Source organism: Lepeophtheirus salmonis, chromosome 6 (genome assembly GCF_016086655.4).
Source record: "Lepeophtheirus salmonis chromosome 6, UVic_Lsal_1.4, whole genome shotgun sequence".
NCBI lineage: Eukaryota > Metazoa > Arthropoda > Copepoda > Siphonostomatoida > Caligidae > Lepeophtheirus > Lepeophtheirus salmonis.
The window spans coordinates 2,541,674-2,563,830 of NC_052136.2; the positions used below are offsets into that span (position 1 = coordinate 2,541,674).

Here is a 22,157-nt window from a genome sequence, read left to right on the forward strand (position 1 = left end):
TGTTGCAATTTATAACCTCACAGAAAAAGTGCTGTAAACTCGTGTTTTTGGAAAAATTACAAATTACTGATTCTAATTTGAAAAGATCTGGAAATTCTAACAATGTGTTAACTAAGCGAGTATTAGACTCCCCTCTGTTTGTAAAACTTAATATCCACATCTGAACAACCACCTTTTTTTGTGATTGTAAAAGCTTTTTAGATCAACAAAGTAGCCAATTAGTGGGGATTCAGTCAAGTTACTTTTTTTCCTTAACAATATATTTCATGAATAATTTATCATCAAAGCAAGCTAATCTGGCAGTAGAAATATATAGTTTACATCAGGAGTTCTCCAACAGTACAATCCAGAGCTTTTTTATGTACGCCGTGGGTAAAAACGTTATGTTTTTAAATAGAAATATGAAAAACATATATATATATTAAAAAAGGATCCAAATTTTAAATTCACTACTTAAAAGGACGTCCCATGGGTTTAATATTCTCGATAATGTTTGAATTTGATTGGTTAACACATAATATCAAAAGAAACTTATTAACTGAAACATTAATAGTTTCTTCTAGATATAGGGAGCTTATAAACTTATCAAAGAATACCCTGAATCCTCTCTGGATGCCTGACCGATTATCTGTAATTGTTTCCAAATTTTAAGACTAATATTTGTATTTATTTTTCTGTTTCTATAGATCTATAGATAAGCTAGAATCTTTTTTTCCGTGCTATATCTGTCACTCTCTGCTGTTTTCGGTTGACGACTTTGCTTTTACATGTAGTTGGTCATTTTAAGAAGACTCAGATATCGGTTCCCCCAGAGATATCGCCAGCTCCTCCCTGTGTGGAGATACAGTTGGAAGATAAATGTTTATTATTTTTAAACGAATTTTCCCAAAAGAAACACAATTTCCTTATATTTTGATGTAGTAAATTGGCATAAGATCTCAAAATCTCACACAAGAATAAGTCCAAAACTTGAAACAATATCAAGCTAATTATCAGGCTTAACTGGATGATATTGCAGAACTCTCGTAAATACATGACTCCCAACACAGTGGTTTCCAAACTTTGTGTACCCAAGGCGTACTTTAATTAAACCAATCATTTGAATTATTATGAGCTTTTACGAATAATGTATCTATGCTTGTCACAAATTCTACGGCACACTTGCACAATATACGAGCAAAAACATGAGCGCCACTTATTTTTAATAGAGCAGGAGTGGGAGCGTGCTCATTGCTTTAAAAAATGAGCGGGATTGCGTTCACAAAATTTGTGACTGAGCGATAGCGTGCTTTGGATTTCTTGAGTGGAATCAAGGTTAATAGAAATACAAGGTTATACCATAACGCGTGTACGACTGATGTTTGACTTACACCACGTTGCTAATAGTGACGTCATAGTAGATGAGTGGTTGCGTGTTTTGTCTAATCCTGCCATTGTTATTCAGCAGTCGGTGCAATACATCAGATTGAAATTTCTAGCAAGCCCGATTACATGACGGTCTAAGCTTGTATGTCTATTAACTTTGGAGCAGAGTAATGTTTTGGTCTATACATAAAGAGTGACTGCATTTATGTCTGACATTCTATTTTGTCCCACCTCAAATAATCAGTGGAAGGGGGGGGTATTATATACTATTACTGTCTCGGCCCTCCCTATATATTAAAAAAAATGAAAATAGAAGATTACACTCTTCTTTTAATTGCAACTTGAACATGATTTTATTTTCCGAAGCTGTTATCATTATTGTTGATGATGAGAGAACGTTTACACATAAAGTAATCACCATTTAACTGAGGATTTGTTGCAGGGTTGAAATCGTTATAATTCCTGCCCATGGCCTCGCTAGATCCGTGTGGGATTTTTGTTTATTTCACTCATCTCATAGCTGCTCGCGGCTAATCTAATGTAACGTCATGACAGCTTAGCTGCTCTCCTCGAAACCCTTTTTCAAATTGTCAAGGTGACCACGTTCACTCTCGGTTCCTTTTGTTAATATACCGAGACGTCATGTTATTTGAATCTATGGCACTACCTGTACATTGGAAATACTTACATCTCATTTAGGAATAGGTCTACCAATCCAACAGATGACGAAGAAACATACACAAAGTTTCCATACATAGCAGGAATACAGGGCTTGTTTTTCAAATCCTGTGACTCGAGTCTATGACTTTGCTAGAATAAGATATTGGTTGTATCCTTTACTAATTAAAACGTCAAGTTAATTCATAAGTCTTTTGAGATATTTAATATTAGATTGGTAATCTAAAGAAGGACATTTCCTTTCCTAATGCATTCAATTATATGCCAAATCTGATTGAATTTTCGTGCGCGTGCTCATAAAAGAAGGAGTATAACCTTGAGGATTTGTTGTGGAGTATAAGTCCTTGTTGGACTAAGATTAGTTTTGCGGATCGACATTAGAGTAATTGTTGCCAATTCTTTTGTCTATTTCCTTTCTCTTCCTCCTGTGCCACTGCTGATGTATCTGCTCTCCTTCAAAACATTCTTCAAACTGTTAGAGGTACTATGTTGATTTTCAGTTTCTTTTTTTAAAATGCCCAAAATACACAGGATTTTCATTATTAGCTATAGGGTAATACCGCCAATAACTCCTTGTAGTATTAACTTGCTAGAGCACCCTGATACTTTTCACGAATTCATGAAATGTCATGTTATAATTTCGACAAGTAGTGCAAACTCCAAATCGAGAAAGACCAAAATCAAAGCTACCTCAAAAATATTTTTTTTGAATAAAAATTTATTGACTTTAAAGAATTAAAAAGAAATTTTGTTAATATTTTATTCTTAAGCTTTCGAAATATACACGCCTTTCTACTACTGATTTGCCCAAATGTTGTCTTGTTTGGATATCAAAACATGGTCTCATATTTGATTATATTTTATTTATTTATATGATTCAATAGAAGTGTTCCTATGACTTCAAATACCTTATATATAAGCTTACCGCACAAACAATAACAAGTATTTTCATTTTTGCAGATTTGGTAGAGCTTCGACAAGACGTGAAACGAATGACCCTGCAGATGAAATATTCAATGAGTCAGCTAACACGGTAAATACATTATTAATATATTAAATTTTATTTTAAAAAATATGTGCTTTAATTTTTAGACAAGTTAAGAAAAGAGATCGGTTAAGACGTCGTAGGGAGCGTCAATATAATCTAATAACCGCTATTCTCCAAGCCTCGAGTCAAAAGCGTAGTAAGTATATTTATTATAAATTGAAGCATATCTGGTATTTTTTTTTTTCATTCGGCTTATATTAAAATTATCAATATACCGGGTGGAAACTTTAAACTTAAGCAAGTTTAATTTAAAAAGGTCTTATTTTCTAAGCAATTACTTAGTATTATATACTTAGATTTATATATTAAAGTTTAAAAGAGCAATATCGATCAATTACGACCAAATTGTTTGATCATAGATCTGATCAAAAATCTCCAAGGATTTTTGTTTCATTTTGTAGTGATCCATTCTTTATTGGGGGTACCTGCAAATAACCAATATTATCATTATATTTTTTCCGATTTCAATGCCAAAGATATTCGAATTCGGATTCCGAATTCCACAAGGGACGACTGGAGGAGAATCCATCAGAGGAAAACTACCAGACCTCATAAGGGAGTAGAGTGGACTAATTTTTGGGGAATGAGATAACAGGGTTGAAACAGCGATCCATTCAGAATGAGTAGATAATTTTAATATTTTAAAATGGGGTCACTTACAAAATACATAACGGAACAAAAATCCTTGGAGATACATATTTCTTAAATTGACATATTTTTAAAGATTATACGTTGAATACTTTTCACATAATATAAACTATGATATTCCTCAGCACTATGTATTAGAAATAAGTTATAAGGGTCTAAAGAAGAGTGTCGTTCTTCATCATTTTTCAGCCTAAAAATGAAAACATATCGAGTTCCGAACAAGATACAGAATCACTAAAAACCCCTTTTTAATCATAAAAACTCTTTTACAAAAGTTTTATTTATCTTACTTTTAATTTGGTGATTGTTTAAGGGTTAAAAATGACCCTGAACGATAATAGTCCCCAATCCCTATATTTCCAGATATTTAAAGATTCAGAGGACTGTGAGAAAAAGTGAGATCAGTTTTGGATTCTGCACTCAAAAATACATTCCTTTTTGGGCTTGAATTCATTTGTAAAAAATGAGTGTTCCCCTGTGTTATCAACCACTAAACTCTTCTTTTTTTTTGAAATATTTGAACATGAATAAATTGCTTTAACAATCGAAGATAAGTTGTTTTCTATGTCGTATAGTTAAATATTTTCCGTATCGTTTTATTGATTTTCATAGCATGGAAGAGCCTTTCTCTTAATTGTGACCTTTAAAAGATTTTTTTAATAAATAGTTGTGTCCTAGTGACATTACATAGGGGAGAATAGAAAGAATAAGGTTCAATACAACAAAAAATCTTATTAATAACTGGCATTTTTAAACTTTATAATCATATATTTAATGTGTGAAATTGACAAAATTGAAGTATATGTTTTGGATGTGGATAAATTGGGCGTTTAATTATTTAAAGATATCTTTTGAAACGACTTGAAAGTTAGTAAAAAAAAAATAAAGTAAAATAAAAAAAAAGTTTTATAAATCAAGAAAGTTTTAATTTTGTTTCATAATGATAGAAGACATTGAAGTTGTGTTTTACAGAGTTTTAAAAATCATATCAGATAGGTGAAATCCTCCATTTTTGATATACTGAATAACCTGGCATTCTATATTTTAGTATATACTCGGTACTTTTGTATCTTTTTTTCTTGTTTTAAAGTAACTTTTGATTGATGAGTTTTTGAGAGATAATCATTTTTGACCAAAAAAAAAAAGTCAAAATTTGACTAACAACATATTTTATTTTATAACTGTGGATTAACTAAAAGATGGAGCGTAAACCTGAGGATTTGTTGCAGAGTTTTATTTCGGAGTAGGATTGGTGATCGACAGCAGAGTAATTGAAGCAAATGTCCTAGCTTATATCTTTTTTTCCTTCCTTTCTTGTCACAGCTGATTGTAGCTGATCTAATGAAACATCATGAGCATCATTTTTTCTCTCCTTCGACACATTCTTAAAATTGTCAGGGCTACCATGAAAAAACATGGATATGGATGTATGGATTTTGAATTATTCTGAATGCTATTCATATTTATACTGTATTTGTGCGGCGATAACAGAAAACCAACCCGGGATACTTTTTCTCAATATTGCGACAGTATGATTGATACACGTATCCGTTGATATGAGTACTTAAATTTATATTAGTTCAAAAAAGTTATAAAGTTCTTAGGAGCTGCGGTTTTTAAGGTTAACTGGTCCTGATAAAAACCAGTTATTTTGGTGACACTTATCATAAAAGATACTGAGACATCATGACATGAAAATTATTTGAAAAGAAGATTATACAAGTATTCGCATTGCGAGAATAACGAAAATAAGAAAGGGAGAAACAGGATAAAAATCAGCTTCACCAACTGAAATTGACTATATTGATGATATTAAAATTCGATTTGAAGTCCAAAGTTTTTAAGATTTTCAAGTTTAACTATGTAATATAGAGTGTAAAAAAAGCACAGAGACTAGTCTTTAAGTAGTCATTAAAACACTCATGGTTAATCAGGATGATGTTGTACATAGAAAATTTTATCTTATTTTTTAATATAATATTTCATATTTATGAATCTGGCCACCATCGGCCTCAATGACAGCCTCCAACCGCCTCTGAGCCCCTTGCACACATTGGTAATGTAGTCCTTTTACATGATCCTCCACTGCTGGTCAACGGAGGTCTTCAGGGAATCAACATTTGGGTGGTGGACATTGCATGCCTTCTTCTCAATTTGCCACCAATGGACTAATCTAATGGATTCAAATCTGTGCTCTGAGGGGACCAAAGGTTCTTGGACCAGAAGTTCAAGTTGCTACCCATCCACTCTTGTACAATATTAACAGTATGGGTCAGACCCCAGTCCTTGCTGGACTTCTTCATGGTCTTGGTGATCTATGGGACCACATTTTCCTTCAACACCATCAAGTAGTCGGCCGCAGGAAATCGGTATCCAACCGGAAACCAAATTAGAGGCATTTTATTTCCTGTTGATACCCAACCCCCAACATCATCACAGAAGGCCGGATGTTTGGTCGTTGTGACTGGCCTGATGCTGTTGTCAGCCTTGCCAAAGCATACCATATAATAATTTTGCTTGTTGTAGACGGGGTCAACGGTAAAGGACTTTTCATCAGATCAAAAATTACTTCGTGGCTGTTGTGCTTCAGATCATTCAAGAGTTGTTGAATGATCGCTGAAGATGGAGTTCTTTTTGAAGTTGGGACAGGAGTGGCCTCTCAAGTGCCTTCCTCCACACTTTTGCATGACCTTGCCCACATTAGACCGATGCACCTTCTTCTTCTTGGCGTATTCGGACATCTTCATCGTTGGGTTGACCTTAAAGACCTCCATGATATCTTCAAGCTTGACTTTGGTGGGTCAACCACTCTTGGGTTAGTCCTTTAGGTTGTTTCCAACAACCAAACAATTTGTGATCTCTACATTGTGGGTTTGCTTACGATTAAGGCCTTCATGATGTCCGAGATGTTCCTCCCAGTGCGGATTAAATTGGCTATGATGGCTCTTCTCACATCCATTGCGACATATACATAATTTTTGTTTACAATATGTACCTCAAACAAAGGTTTAGAATCTAAACTATTCATAAATAATTGGAAATTGAAGATTGAATAAACAACACATATTCAAAACTGTATTTTTGAATCGTCTCGTTACTTTACTTTTTCTACACCTGGTATATAAGCTATGTAAGATCTTTGTTTAATTAATAAAAAATCAAAGACGGTTGATCAAGAGGAATAATAAAATCGGTCTTTTATCTAATATGAGACGAAACAAAATAAAATAAATTCGGTCCATAAAGTGAGACCTAAAAGATCACTTAAGATCGAACCAATGTAAGAATTCGGTATTGTACCGAGTCTCAACTCTAATAACAAGGTTACAATATTATATCAGCAATCTCACATAATTCATTCGAGTGTAGTCTTAAAAAAATAATATTAATCATATAATCTTTAATTTAGATTATTTCAATTCTTCTGAATTAGCTCTAATTCTAAGAAATATTGTTTATAAAATCATTTTAAAAGACTTTGTTACGTAAATGATCTTTATGGTATTTTTTGTTAGATTTCAAGATCTATAATAATCCTCGTAAATAATCATAATCTGCTTTCTCAGAACAAAAATTCATTTTTATTTGTGACGTCACACTTATTTACCCATGCTTTCTACAATTTATATAAGGGGGTGACGTCATAGAAAAAAAAAAGGCTAAAAACAATCAATACTCATAAATAAACATATTATGTGATTGATTATACGACTAATGTAAATTATGATTTTCTACAAATAATTGATTTAAACGATTTCCAAATCATCAATGAACTGATTTTAAAAGAAATCATCTTTGAAAACCAGGCCTCTGTTAATTTGGTCCTTCACTTGATTTCTCTCTAGAAAAAAAACTCATGAAAAAAGGAGAGAAAATATTGTCTTTCTTTTAGTCCTTGAGCCTTATCAAGACATGTTGTAACATGTAGGGGAGACTGGGGTAGTTGTTCGAACATAAAAAAATCTACCCCCATAAAACGTATATCAAAATCGAATAATTTAATGCAGATCAATCATTTATGTCAACTTTTTTCGAGATATTAGATAATAACTGTTTTGAGAGGTAAAGTGGTTTTTTAAAGGTTACTTAATTTTCTAATAATGGAGTCTTTTTTAATTCTAATAATTGTTTTTTGTTGCAAATTACAACATTTGAATTATTGATTATTTTACATTTGGTGGATAGAAGGTTGATATTATCTAGTGGTACACTTAATCTAAATTTTAATAAATCGGAAATTTATTCGTCGATTATCTTCACACTCGATGAAAAATAGGATTTGTGACTCAATATGTAAAGTTTCGACTCAATTAAAAACAAAAAATGGAGCAACAAAGGAGTGAAATTTTGAATCTTCTCTCACGCGGCATGTACCCTGTGGTCATATCCAAGGAGCTCGAGTACAGCCGTACAACTGTTTATCGTACCAGGGACTTATTCACCGCTCCCATAGTCTTGGGCGTTGTAGCCAGTACAGGCAAAGTCTACCATCCCATTTTTATGAAGAGTAAGAAGCGGCTTAATGCAGATACTTACATATAAGTTCTGGATAAGAAAGTCCTACCTTGGTCCAGAGAAAAGTTAGGGGACAACTTTGTTTTCATTCAAGACAGAGGTCTGTGTCATTGCACCGCCCCAGAGAGACAACTTTCCAGACTTTTGGGACCTCAACAATTAGCCACCCTCCTCTCTAGACGCGAACCCCTTGGACTACTCTATCTTGGCACGTCTGGAGTGTCAATTTCTATAGGCTTCTATCAAGAAGGAGTGGACCAATCTCGAGTCTGACTACATACTCAATGCCTGCAAGGGATTTAAACCTCGTATTGAAGCCATAATTAGAACTGAGGTCTCATATATTGAATAAAAGTTGAGCCGAGGACTATTTCAGATGATTTTGTTCAATAAATATCCTCACAAAACTACTTTAATATAATTCTTGAAAAATTGATAAATATAAAATGTGGGCGACTACATAAGATCAACCCTGTATAAATAAACACATGCATTTGCGTTTGTTATTATTTTTTTTACAAAATTGAACATATATTTTGCGTCATAGAAATAGAAAAAAAATAATGACTTACAAAATGAAAAAAAAAACAGATAACAAAAAACTCGCCCTGATAAAGTTTGTATTGGAAGAAGCTTGCTGGGCAGAGGAATTACATTCTCTCATATATTGTAAATATTATTAACATTAAATAAGGAAAACGATGTATTTAATCAATTGTAATTCTTAGAAATTTAAATCAAAAATGTACTTTTAATTATTATTCAAAATATTAAAGGATCGGTATTGGAAACTTTTAAAAAAATCGCATAGCATGGGGATCTTTTTTAATCGTACCAATACTAATATTTTTTTATACAGAAAATAAAATATTAAAGAATAAATTTTACAGGTGTGCGGGTCTAAAACTGAACACTCCTTTAAATTTTAAGGCGTTTTTCCTTGTCTACATGCTTGAGGGCTTGACCAGGAGTTCTCTTGTAGACCTTAAGGCCAAGATCTTTCTTAACTAGCCGGTCCATCGTCCTTCTTTTTATAGTTATTTAAAAAAAAATTCAAAAATCCATAGTTATTTACAATATAATTAAATTTTTGGAAAAAAATTTATAATATTAAATTTTGCAGAAAAAAAATCGATCCTTATGGACAAAAACTGGAAATATGAATGATTTTGGGGAAAAAAATCTAATAAAAAGCAGGGTTACAGACCCTCCAGCTCATCCCCGGCAGACGCCTCTGGTTAAATATGAATCAGTTTTATTACTGATAAAATCAAAAAAAACTTTTTTTCTTCTTTTTCCCTTGCTTCCCGTTTCTCTACATTTTTTCCTTCTCAAAATAAGATCGACACCATTTTAAGACCAATGCCAGGGACGTACCGTGAGTTCTCTGACGTCCCTTCCAGTATCTCTATGCCGTCCAAGGTGTACTAAAGTTCCTACCGAACTGAGGGTTTAGTGTACCGTCCCACCCCTAGTATATATGTGGTGTTAAAGTTTGGCGAGTCTAAATTTTACCAGATGGAAGTAATTGAGTTAAAAATCAAGTGTTGCATTGTCCGCTTTCTACCCTACTGCATAAGAAGAAAGACCCGTCTCTCTAAAATTGAGGAAGCGTACTAGTTTTTCCTTTACTCTGTATTTTTTCCTCTTTCAACAGCTGGTTTAAGTCTAGAATTAGTATGACTATATATATATATATATAAAAAAAGAAGGAGAAATGGTTCTTCGAGTAAGAGAAATCATTCAATTCATTCAGTATTCATTTGAATCCTCTCAGAGGTGTAGAATGTCAATAGACCATCTATTTACGCATTGTGTATCATGTACCATATCAAGGGCGTCCGTAGTGGGTGAACTGAAAGAGCTTTAGCCCCCTCCCCAAATTAAGGAATTTTTACTCTTTACTAGAAAATGTAATATTTGAAAAAAAAAAAAAAATTGAAATTTTTAAATTAAATTTAATATTTGAAATTTTTTTCCATAAATTTAATTTTTGTCAAAAGTAGTAGATTTTTAAAAAAAATTTCCCAAAAATTTGATATTAAAACTTTTTATTAATAGCTTTGGATTTTTCAAATTTTTTCAAAAAATTTAAATATTTGAAATTTTTTTCCAGAAAAATTTATTTTATTTGTGAATATCTGTGGATTTTTTCTTTTTTAAAATTAAATATTTGAAGTATAATTTTTGGATTTTTTTTCCAAAAAATTTCAAAAACCAAAACCCTCCCCCCCCCCTCCCAAAAAAAAAATAAATATATATATAACCCTGTGGACGCCCCTGCATTTACTTTAGATAAATATCTTCTAGAATGATATTAAACCAAGGGAAGTTGCTTTCTACAATGTCCAAGTCAATGGACATTGATATCATTGGAACAGTAGGAAAAATTGGGGATGAACTTACTCAATCTCTCAACTCCAATTCCCCTTCAAATCTATCTGCTTCCCCGAAAGCAGTTAACACAATCATTAATTCTATAAAAACGGGAATGCAAACAGCGGTCAAAGTTGGTAATAATTCATTTTTATTTATTTATAATTCATTGACGGATCAGATATATAATTATCAGAGACAGGCTTAAGAAATGTTGAAAAGATCTTTACTTTTGCATATAGTTAATTTTGTTTTGCTCTTGGATATTAAAAATCCTTATCTATAAACAGGATTAATTCTTAATACTATTTTTTTATATTTGGTAAATGAGGAACTCATTTCCAAAACCAGTATCAAAAACGTATTTTGAACTTTCAATTTTATTACGTTTATACATCATATTCTATAAAATACAGAATAAACCTGGTTGGTTTTTTTTTGTTTTGTTTCAAGGTCATGTGACTGACCTGTCTCAATTTTTTTTTGTTTCTTTCAAGTTTTATTCCCAATGCAATGTATTCCAGCTTTCTATTCGTTAAAATTATTTATTTTCATAGTATTTTTCTATTTGATTTGCTAATTTACGATGGTTATTAAGAGCTTTTTGAGTGGAAAATCTAGTATTGAAAGCACATGTTGAAGACTTTTTTTGATTCCCATATATAATGTAAGACCTAATTTTCTTGCTCTTCCCAAATTAGAAAAATATTTATAACTGTTTTTGAAAATAAACTTCGTATAATTCCGATTCCACTTTAGAGGATTTTAACTATTTTATTGGGATCTTATTTGTGATCTGATGAATCGACACATTGAAAATAGGAGAGTCTGCCATTTTCAAAAATGGTTTATATTTTAAAAATCGACCAAAAACTAAGTATATATATTTTCTAAAAAATACATGAAGTGTTCTCCATTTGGGGTGAGCACCTTTACTTGTCAATGCCCAAGGTCCTGCTAATATTGTCCTTAAGAGCCTGAATGTTGGTGTACCTTCTTTCGAGAGGGCCTTTTCCCGTCCATCTTCCACTTAGTCGGCTGATTATTGGCCTTGATTGTCTTGATGACCTTCTGAATGCTCTTCAAGTGATACCCGATAGATTTGGCAATATGGCAGTCGCTTTTCAAAGCCGCATATATGGCCTTCATGACTGCACGACTTGTCCAGACTTTGACCTTGTTGCTGTTCCGGTTCACTGATGCCATACAGAAAAGGGGGAAAAAAAAAGTAAATGCTTGCCAATGGTATAATTTTGGACATAGCTAAAAATATCTAGATATTTTCTCTTTAAATTGATATTACTTACATTTGCATAAGATTATCTCAGTAATATTGTGTTGCAATATAGCAAAATTAATTTTTTTGTAGGGTGTTTTGGGCCAATTGGATCTGTTCGAGGTTTCGTGAATAAATATGCAACACTTCCAGAACAAATATAAATAGCCCAGAATCTGAATTATGGTGGACCTTGTATTTATTTTTTATTGCAATATATAAGTTATACATACTTATAAAAATATCAAAACCTGATTGATAATTCAGCTCAAATTTTCTTGAAATGTCATTTTATATGATTGTAAGGCTCTTGGCATGAATTGCATACAGATTTGTATCTTCAAACAGGCCTACAACGTAAGCCTCAGAAGCTTCTTTAAAAACCATGGCCTCATTAGGCTCATTACGATGAGGCTTCTTTACGCTTCCAATGACAGCTGCTCATTTATGAGGTGCTTTAGTTAATAATGCTTCCAAAGCTATTTTCTTCAAGTAGATCCAGTTTGCATGGTACAGACCATTCTATAAAAATAAATCAGAAGAAAAAAGTTACCTTAGAAAACCGAAAAAGTAAAATAAATAAAATAATTGATAATTAATTAATATTTAAAAGGTAAAACAAATTCAATACTTTATTGAAAATCTATCATAAAATATGTTAAAAATAATCTCTAATGACCATGTATTTTCAATAGAATCTCTGTCTTTAACAAAAATGTTAATGGCATGTTCAATATATATTACAACATAATAAAGGCTATTAATGTATTTGAAGGTCAATTAAATATGTTATTAGGTCTTTAACACTTTAAAAAGTTTGTTTCCTGATAGGATTTCCAAGAGAATGTTTAACAATATATATTAAAAAAATGCAATTCAATGCCATAATCATCCAGGGGGCTAGCGAGACCTGGGCTCCTCCAATAAGTTTTATCATTAGTAGTTATTATCAGCCCAACTAATTATGAGTTATTCATGATCATTCAAATAAGGCTCTCCCCTATAAACCGAAATTCCGACACTGCAATCATTTATAGCTATGTACCAGGGATGATCTTATCTACCTAATATTACACTTTTCTTTTTTTTAAAGTTTCGAGTGTCAAATTTACACAATAGTTTTTGTGAGGGCATTTATTTTACAAATCATCTGAAAATAGCGCTCTGCACAACTTTTATTCAATATGTGAGCTCTCAGCTATACTAATTCGAGCCCTAAATCCCTTGCAGACCTTGAATATAGACTCGAGCTTGGTCCACTCCTTCTTGATAGAAGTCTCTAGAGACAATATCCCTCCAGAAGAGCCTAGATAGAGTAGTTCATGGAGTTTGTGTCTGGAGGGTAGGGCAGCCACATTTTGAGGTCCCAAAAGTAAGAAAAGATGTCTTACCGGAAGGCCTGGGACTTGGCGGCGCGATGAGACGGAACTCCGTCTTGAGTGAAAACAAAGTTGTCACCGAACTTTTATCATGCACAAGGTAGCACTTTCTTGTCCCAAAGTTTGATGAAAGCATCTGCATTGAGCTGTTCCTTCTTCTCCACAAAAATGGGAGTGCTGGTCATTGGATTTTTTGTTCTGAAGACATGTCTCACTGAAGCCAAGACATTCTCTCGATGCGAAATAGTGGCTGTATTGCTTATTCACACAGGCAAAATAAATCATCCGGACTTACTCATCTTTAATGTTCCACACAACAGCTGAACTGATATAGTTACACACAACGTTATTTCAGCTATTGAAGTTTAATCATACCCTCCTTCAAAGAGACACGTTATCTGAAGTTTGTGTAGTAGGTGTCTGGCTAGAACTTATTAATATAGGTTCTAAGTATCATTAATTTATTTCCTTAGTCTTATATTCTTCGACCCTAGCTAAGAGTGAAGAAAATAAAAAGATAGCTTGAGCCGAAGGATCTTCTAATCAGTCTTGTGACCATTGAATTGTAATAGGTCCGGACAGCCCAAACTATACGTAGTGATGAAAATAGGTTGTATATTTTAGCTGGCCCGTTTTTTTGGAGTTGGCAAACACAAAACTTAATTTTCTTTTACTAAGCTCCGGTCATTATAATTGAATTCCTGAGAAGTGAACTTCCTTTTCTATAACATTCCCTTATATACAAAACCAGATTGAACATTTGTAACTTTGAAAATTTTTATGAAGTTATAATTGTAAGTTCTTGTTGGAATCAGGCTAAAATTGAGGATCGACATCGGAGTTATTCTTCCCTATTTCCTTACTTCTCCCTCTCGTCACAGCTGTATAAGCTGATCTAGTGAAAGGTTATGACAGCTAAGCTGCTCTCCTCCAAAAAAAATTCTAATTGGCAGGTCTAGATATTCGATTTCTTTTTTTAACATCCCCAAAACTCTCACGATTAATGTAACTGATTATAAGTCATATTTTAACTCAACTAGTTTGAGCAAATTTCCAATTCCACCAGTTTCAAAGTATGCATAGATCCACAAATGTTTTTAATCCTAAAAAATCAATTGCAGGTATGCAGACATCTCTTTTACCTACTACTTATTGTCAAAAACTAAAAACATTCATTAAATCCTATATATGGCCACATTGGTCATCAATAAAATAAATGTGAAATAGAAATTCAGTGAAAACAAATTAGATTGTTTAATTTCTCAAAAATATCTGTAAATTTTCTTCTTTACTCCAGTGATAAAGAAAACTATACAGCAGTTTAAATGGGCAAAATTGACTTTTAATTTGATAGTTTATTAATGGGATCTTAATGATCAATTTAAAAAAAAAAAAAAAATAACGCAAGTCAGTAAAGTTTTTTCCTTTTTCAAATTGACAATTAAGATCCCATTAAAAAAATACTACAAATCAAAGCCTGTTTGGTTTTAGAAGGTCTATTTAAGCTGCAATATTGATTTTTTTTTTTTTTTTTAAAGTAGAAACTATTGAAGTTATGCGCTGAAATATTTTAAATTCTGTGATAATGAATTATATTGTATAATAAAGGAAAATAATATATTCAAATATTTTTTAAGCAAACAATGGAGTTTTACGTATTTTATTATAATTATTTACTACTCACAATAAGTTTCTTTGGCGTATAAAACTTAAAAATCCGGATTTGTATTCCTTTTCACAAAAAATCCTTGAAATGTAGAGGCTTTTTACTTTTAAATTGAAATTTCTCTTGATTGAATGATTGTATATAAAATATAAGCTAGTATTTGAAATTGAAATACAATTTTGTAAAAAGAAAATTGACTTATATTTGAATTTTGATTTTCTTTTCATACTTAAAAAGGGGCTCAATCCCATAATAAGGGTAAAAGTAACCAAAAATGTCAAATAAAAAATTGTCAAAACCCAGATTTTATATTAAAAAAACTAATTAGAGAGTCGTAATCAAATTGTCAAGTACTACCGGAATTTAAAATAAATTATTTTGGTCGACTATTGTAATTGGCCATTAGCGCCCAAGTTATGGGCATTGGTCTCAAAAAATCAATATGAATCGAGTCTTAATACATTATGTATTTGGACCAGATTGAGCATCATATAATTACTAAAGATAGGAAACGTTTTCATAATCTTATATTCGGGTCGGTTTGTATCTTTAGACGTAAACATTAGGGTAAATTTCGGGTACACGAACTTTAAGATCTTTATCCGAAATTAAAATTAGACAGATACTTGTCTCAAATTTTATAAACATTTTTCCCAAATTTGGAACCTTGATAATATTGATAGAATCCGGCATTTTATTTTTTATTGATAGAATTATTGGTGATGTTTTTATAAAAGTTTGTGATATTGACAGTAATCGCTAACTGTCGTGAAATGAAGTTATGTCTGTTGACTTTTACTTTAGGATAGGATCTTATTTTCATTGTGGTGTGTTTATATTTATGTTTAATTTATCTTTTTGGTTTGGAAGTGGTGTTTGTTTTAAGTCTTTTATATGAGGGTTGGGGTTTCAATGCATATGCTCCGGTGTAAGAATGGAAAAATACAGGATCCGGATTACGGTTACATTTTTAGTAATGCAATGAATAACCCAATGATGTTAAAATTAGTTATTTTCGTAATCATTGTTAGAATAACATTGCCCATATCGTTACTTAGACTGTATCTCGTAATCTTTCCTCCAAAAAGACACAGAAAAAAGACCAAAATTAGTTGATAGTTTACCAATTCTTCCAACTATAGATTTATTATTCAATAATAGTTGTTCAGAGATTAATACGAACTAATTCGAATCTTACCCCATTAATATTGAGAACATTGATTAGAAGTAAAAAAATAAGAACCATCTACAGCTGACAACCAAAGTTCGTTTTTTTTATTGACTATTGAGCATTATTGAGTCAAATACTCAAACCTCCAGAATAGAAAATGTAAGTGGAGGGACGATCAGGAATAGCACAAAAGGCATGGTTCTCAAGAGCTACGTCCGCCAAAAACGCTAGATCATGATAGCAAATGTAAAGGCCACCAGTTTGACCAAGGACAAAATCTTGTTCATTGATAATTTAACCAATTTCTGGACCTGAACATTGTGGCCTCCTTCCTCACCAGATCTACTCCATTGAGCAGAAGTGGATGTCATGTCTGATGAGTATGTCATCAGGGTATAGATGGCCTTCCAACCTAGTGTAGAGGCTCCAATTGAGGCATAAGGTAGACATTTTGAATTTTAAGAAACGAAAATTTGTTTTTTACTAGTTAATGAATTCCAGGGTGCAATCTTTAATCACCTTTGAGCTCTTGATTTTGTTAATAATGTTTGCTATGATGCATTTTTGACTTAAACACACTGTACGTTACATACATTTTGAACGATAAAATCAGGTATATGTATAGGGAATTTTTTTAGAACAAATCAGTTATCCTGTAATTTGGGTAGCCGGTCGAAACTCAGCAGTTATCTTATCATGAAATATGGCGCACAGGATTATTAGTTGCCGGAGTTTAGGAACCTAGAATATCTCATTACATTATTTAAAAATGTCAAATTATTATTTATAACCTCTTCCTTGCTCTTAATATCACTGCCCTAGTGATACAAAATCTAAAACTAATCATTACCTCTTATGTTTACATGAATTCCTGTGAATTTGGCTGATTTTACAGAACGTTCACCATGTTATCTTAAATGAAATCCAGATTCTAACTAAACAATTAGCAATAAAAATAAGAAATGAATAGGTATGTAGGAAATTGCAATCTTACCTAACCTACAATACCTACATTTTTCATGCATGATCGCTCCATACTTCAGTGATTTGTGTTTGGTGAGCTGTGAGACATTTCAGGGAAAGTAATCAAAGTACAGAGTAATTGATAATTGTACACACAAAATCGGATCCATAATTTTTCAATATATATATATACTAATATTATTCAAGGGACCCTCTACGATAATCAACAAAAAAAAAGTAGTTATATTGGGTAAAAATATTTATAAAACGCCCCTTTAGAAGAAATATAAACCGTTCATTTTTTCATTGTTCAATAACGAACAAAAACCATGAATGCCTTTCATTTTTCTGTTTAATCTCCAATATAAGCATTAACTGTGTATAATTTGTAATGTTTTGACTCGGTTTGTTTGTTTGTCTGTTTTTAAGTATCATTACAGAACCTTTGTTGGAAGTTTAAAAAGGAGCGGCATCATTACTGCCTTTTTCACATAGCAATACAACAAGTTTTGAATATCAGAAAAGGTTTTGCTTTACTTTTGAAAGCCCTATCAGAAAGTTAATGTCCCCCATTGTTGAATAAACTAAACTTCAGTGTTTTAATATCGGGTAATGTTTTTCCTTTTTTGTTTTTCTTTGAATAAATTTTCATAGAAAAGTTGTAGAGCAGAGGTCGAATTTTTTTTTTTTAGTATTACCCCAAACGTACTTGTAATTTACCCAAAACTAGTTCAAGGGGTTCTGCAGGATTATATATATATATAATTTTTTTTTTTTTTGGTTTGTGTGAAAAAAATTTCAAAAATCCACAATTGTTTACAAAAAATTTTAAAAATATTTTTTTTTTTTTTTTTTTTTAAATATTAAATTTCTCGGGAAAAAATTCAGAAATCTATAATTATTAACCAAAATTAAAATTTCTGTGAGAAAATTTGAAGAATTAAATATTTCGGAAAAAAATTTGAAAAATTATATATTTAAAATTTTTTTTTCAAATATTACATTTTTTGAAAAAAGATTTCACATATTAATTTTTTCCGAAATGAAATTCAGAAATCCACATCTATTTACAAAAATTTACATTTTACCCCTAATTTTGCGTAATTTTTTTTTCATCCTGACCAAAAAATTTTTAGTAAAAAGCTTAACCCCTGGGAACGCCCTCTAGTGACATGTTGTTTATTTTATTTAACACTAGGAAGAATTACTCCCATTATGTCAAAATTGTATAAATTACCCCATTTGGGGTAATTTATCCTCTGTTCCTCGATCACTGTTGTAGAGAATTATCTTATATTAAAGATGCACAACTTAATCAGCAAGATATTTTATTTTATAGTTGTGGATTATTAGTTGATTAAGGAATTAATTTATGGTCATTCCAAAATAAATGCAGTTCCAATTATTCAACTTGAAGAAACTAAAACAATTTTGAATTTGTGCATTACACCGGACATTATTGTCCAAATTGTAGTTTTCTAGCATAATTATTTGCCGTCAAATAATTTTGCAAATTTTAAATTATGAAAATGAATAAAACAATATTTTTTGTAAATTAGAAAGTGTTTTTTCACAAATTGCACCAATAAAAGCTTAGGAGGTAAATTGTAATTGGTTTGTTTTTTTTAAATGTTATGTAAATCATTTTTTGGCAATATATATTTTGGACGTCAATCCCCCGTTCTATACATGACACGATACATGATATTGGATTATAGTGAATAACTGTAGTTCCAAGAATACTTTATAACATTGCCTTTAGAATTAAACGAGGCCCACCCCGTGACTTACTTTTACTGCACTTGATTACCACACATGATAAAGAAGGGATTAAAACATTTAAAAACAGTGCAAAGGTATTGTATCTGCAACTTGTTCTTTGTTTTAACCGGGAAATTTAATATTTGAATTTTTTTTTTAATTATTCAAATTTTTTTCTAAAAAAATTTAATTTCTCTAATTTTTTACCAAAAATTTAATTATCTATGAATAACTATAGATCTTTGAAATTTTTCTACGAAAGTATAATATTTGAAATCTAATTTTGTAAATTTAGATTTCAAAAAATTTAATTTTTCGTGCTCAACTGTGGATTTTCATGGGAGTCACTATTGGCAATGTCCTTAGTTATTTGTTTCTACCCCTCCCACTCGTTACAGCTGATGGTAGTTGATCTAATGAAAAATGCCCAAAATACACATTATTTTCATCTCTAGTCATTAATTTTGATTATATTTATTATGCCTTTTTCCAAAATTATTTTAATTCATTAATTATTTTTGTCTTAGGTCAAGATACAAAAATTCGATTTAGTTTGGATCCATCACCAGGAGACCCTGGATATGACCAATGGAAGGATGCTATGAAAATGGTGGCTCGTTTACCTGAGGGAATTCCTGTTGATTTTCGAAAAAAAGTAATTAGTCTTCCATTAAAGTTATTTTAATTAATTTATCATCTTTCCCTTCATAAATCAAATAAAAATAACTTGAATTAATCCATTATTGACAAACAGCTATTGACAGTTACTCACCAAGTTTCCCAAGTTTCAGCCATTTTGAAGGTGCAGTTGTTATGTAATGTTCGTTTAGGTGAGTTGATGGGAGTATTTTTGTAAAAACAGACAAAATTGTCAGCTGCCATTAAATATTTATTATTGAAAGTTTAATCTTTAAAAAAGTCAAAAATAGCAAATACATTTAGGCTTTTTGTGTTAAAATTTGACGTGTCTAAGTCAATACAACTCCGAGGTATTGAGCCAAAAACAAAAAGAGTCTTCTGAACTATCATTTTGCAAAAAAAAACGAGGATACTTTCGTTAGGAAAAGTGTGTAGAGTTAATAGACGACTATATTGAAACATTTAAAAAAATCAGAAAAAATGTATTGTATCTTCGTTAGGTCGGAAACTTTTCAGACAACTCTCGCATATATAAGTTTGTTTTAGTATTATCAGCAATGGAGTCCAAAAAGATCGAACAAATTATTCTAAAATGTACCTAATAGACGTATAAAATAACCAAGCATAATCTTATCATATTTTTTGGGACCTCCAAGGTTATTAGGAGGCTTTTTTTTTGGACGGAAATAAAGCCTCTGTTCCCTTTTCTCTTTCTATATATCTCTCTTTGTCTCTTTCTATGTCTCTCTCTTTCTCTTTGTCTCTCCCCTCTCCTCTTCTCCCTCTGTCTCTTTCTACATCCTTCTCTTTGTTTCTTTTCTTCCACTTTTATTCTAGAATAATCTCATTCTATTCCTGAATTTTTATACTGTAAGATGGTGCCTTATCAAACCGTGGAATATGTGTTGCTGTTTTTTGCAATTATGCGTTATATCCACACAAATTTTTCCATCTTTTTCAATAGAATTGCTCAAAGCTCATACCTTGTCACTTTCACCAATTAATTTTCTCTGATTTTCATTTAATTACCAATACTTCTTAGATAAATATTGCTTCTTAACATACAATTGGTCGTGAAAATAAACATGCTATCATAAGTTAACTCCGACCACCTTAAAAGAATGTCCTTAAATTTTGTTTATAGACATGGTGAGGTAAAGGTTACGAGATTATATCGAAGTTAATTGTGCTTGTTAACCTTTACATTGTCATGTCTATAAAGAAAAGTCAAGGTCAGTCAGAGGAACTCTTAGAGGAAGGAACATGTAACGAGATAAAAAAATTCAGGAATAACTTACATTGGCAGATAGTTTCAAATCTTATTCCCAATTTGGAACAATGGCCACTTATGGGTTTATGAAATCAATCTATAGATGCATTTAGAGAGTATTTATTAAGTTATATTTATTTTTATAAGCTTTGGCTAACTTTGGCGGAAAAGTATCTATCCCAGCGATGTGTGGAATGGAAGAAAGCGGAGCGATTCTGCTTCAACGAATGGAGTAACCCTGATGACGATGAACTTGGAATACAAATTGTGAAAGATTTGCATCGAACTGGCTGTAGTTTATTTTGTGGAGATGATGCAGAAGTGCATCAACTAATGCTTAAAAGAGTTTTATTAGCCTATGCGAGATGGAATAAGGCAATTGGGTATTGCCAAGGTTTCAATATGCTTGGAGCAATAATACTTGAAGTGATGGATAAGTCAGAGTCTGATGCACTCAAAGTAAGAATTTCCATAGATTTGATTCTTATAAATATTTAATTAACATCTTTTTTAATCGAACAGGTGATGATTTACATGATTGAAGGTGTTTTACCAGAGTTTTATTTTACCAATAACCTTAGAGGTCTATCCGTTGACATGGCAGTTTTTAGGGATTTGCTCAAATTAAGACTCCCAAGGCTGTCAAAGCATCTTGACGATCTACAATTACAAGCTAGAGAGGGTAAGTGACACTTTGTACCATTGTTAATTGACGACACTATAAAAATTGTCGAAGGGAAAATTAGGTATTTATAGTTTTCAAAACTTTGATCTTCTTATTACATTAAATTGTGTTCATATATATATTTTTTCAATATAGAAAGACTTTTTCTACCGAAGACAATAAAAAAACTGACCTTCACAAACTTTTATGCCTCTCTGGACATTTTTGACATGGTTCATACAATTTTAATATGAAAAAAAGGTATTTTGGGTAAAAATTGGACATTATTCAGCCTCGTGTACCATCCTAAATAGGATCCTATGAGTCAAAAATTGTACATTTTTTTTTTTCAGGGTTTGATTTATGAGTAAAAAAACTAAACTAATGTAATGGCCTTTTCTGGGAGTATTGTGGGAACCATAACAATGGAAAAAATAAAATTGACCTTCTTTTGTTATTTTATTAATTGAAAGAAAGATTATGTACAATATTGAATGAAAAGGGCAAATAAGGCTAGGCCTTTTCCAAAAAAAGGTAATTCTATAGTAAATGAAACAAATCATTGAGATGAGATATCAGTGAGTAAATGTGGGATATCAGTCGGAAAATTTGTGAAAAAAATCCTACTGCCTGTCCTGCTTATATGTGCTCAATTATTTGCAATTTCTCCGGTTTTATTAAAGACTAGCCGACTAGCGGTAGTACAGGACATTCCCGGAGTTTTTAGGACTCAACAAA

The 22,157-nt window shown here is 31.7% G+C and overlaps 1 protein-coding gene across 3 annotated transcripts in view; it reads left to right on the top strand.

Moving 5' to 3' along the window:
* Positions 1-22,157, top strand: part of LOC121119622 (TBC1 domain family member 30) — a 71,914-nt gene that overhangs the window by 35,731 nt on the left and 14,026 nt on the right. For all 3 annotated transcript variants that reach the window (XR_011780514.1, XM_040714336.2, XM_071889032.1), the window contains exons 3-7: positions 3,004-3,076; positions 3,136-3,227; positions 19,374-19,501; positions 20,903-21,214; positions 21,278-21,437. Coding sequence is in view for 2 of the 3 variants with exons in the window: in XM_040714336.2 (XP_040570270.1) it covers positions 3,004-3,076; positions 3,136-3,227; positions 19,374-19,501; positions 20,903-21,214; positions 21,278-21,437 (765 nt within the window). In the remaining variant the exon portion in view is untranslated. The remainder of the gene's footprint in view (positions 1-3,003; positions 3,077-3,135; positions 3,228-19,373; positions 19,502-20,902; positions 21,215-21,277; positions 21,438-22,157) is intronic.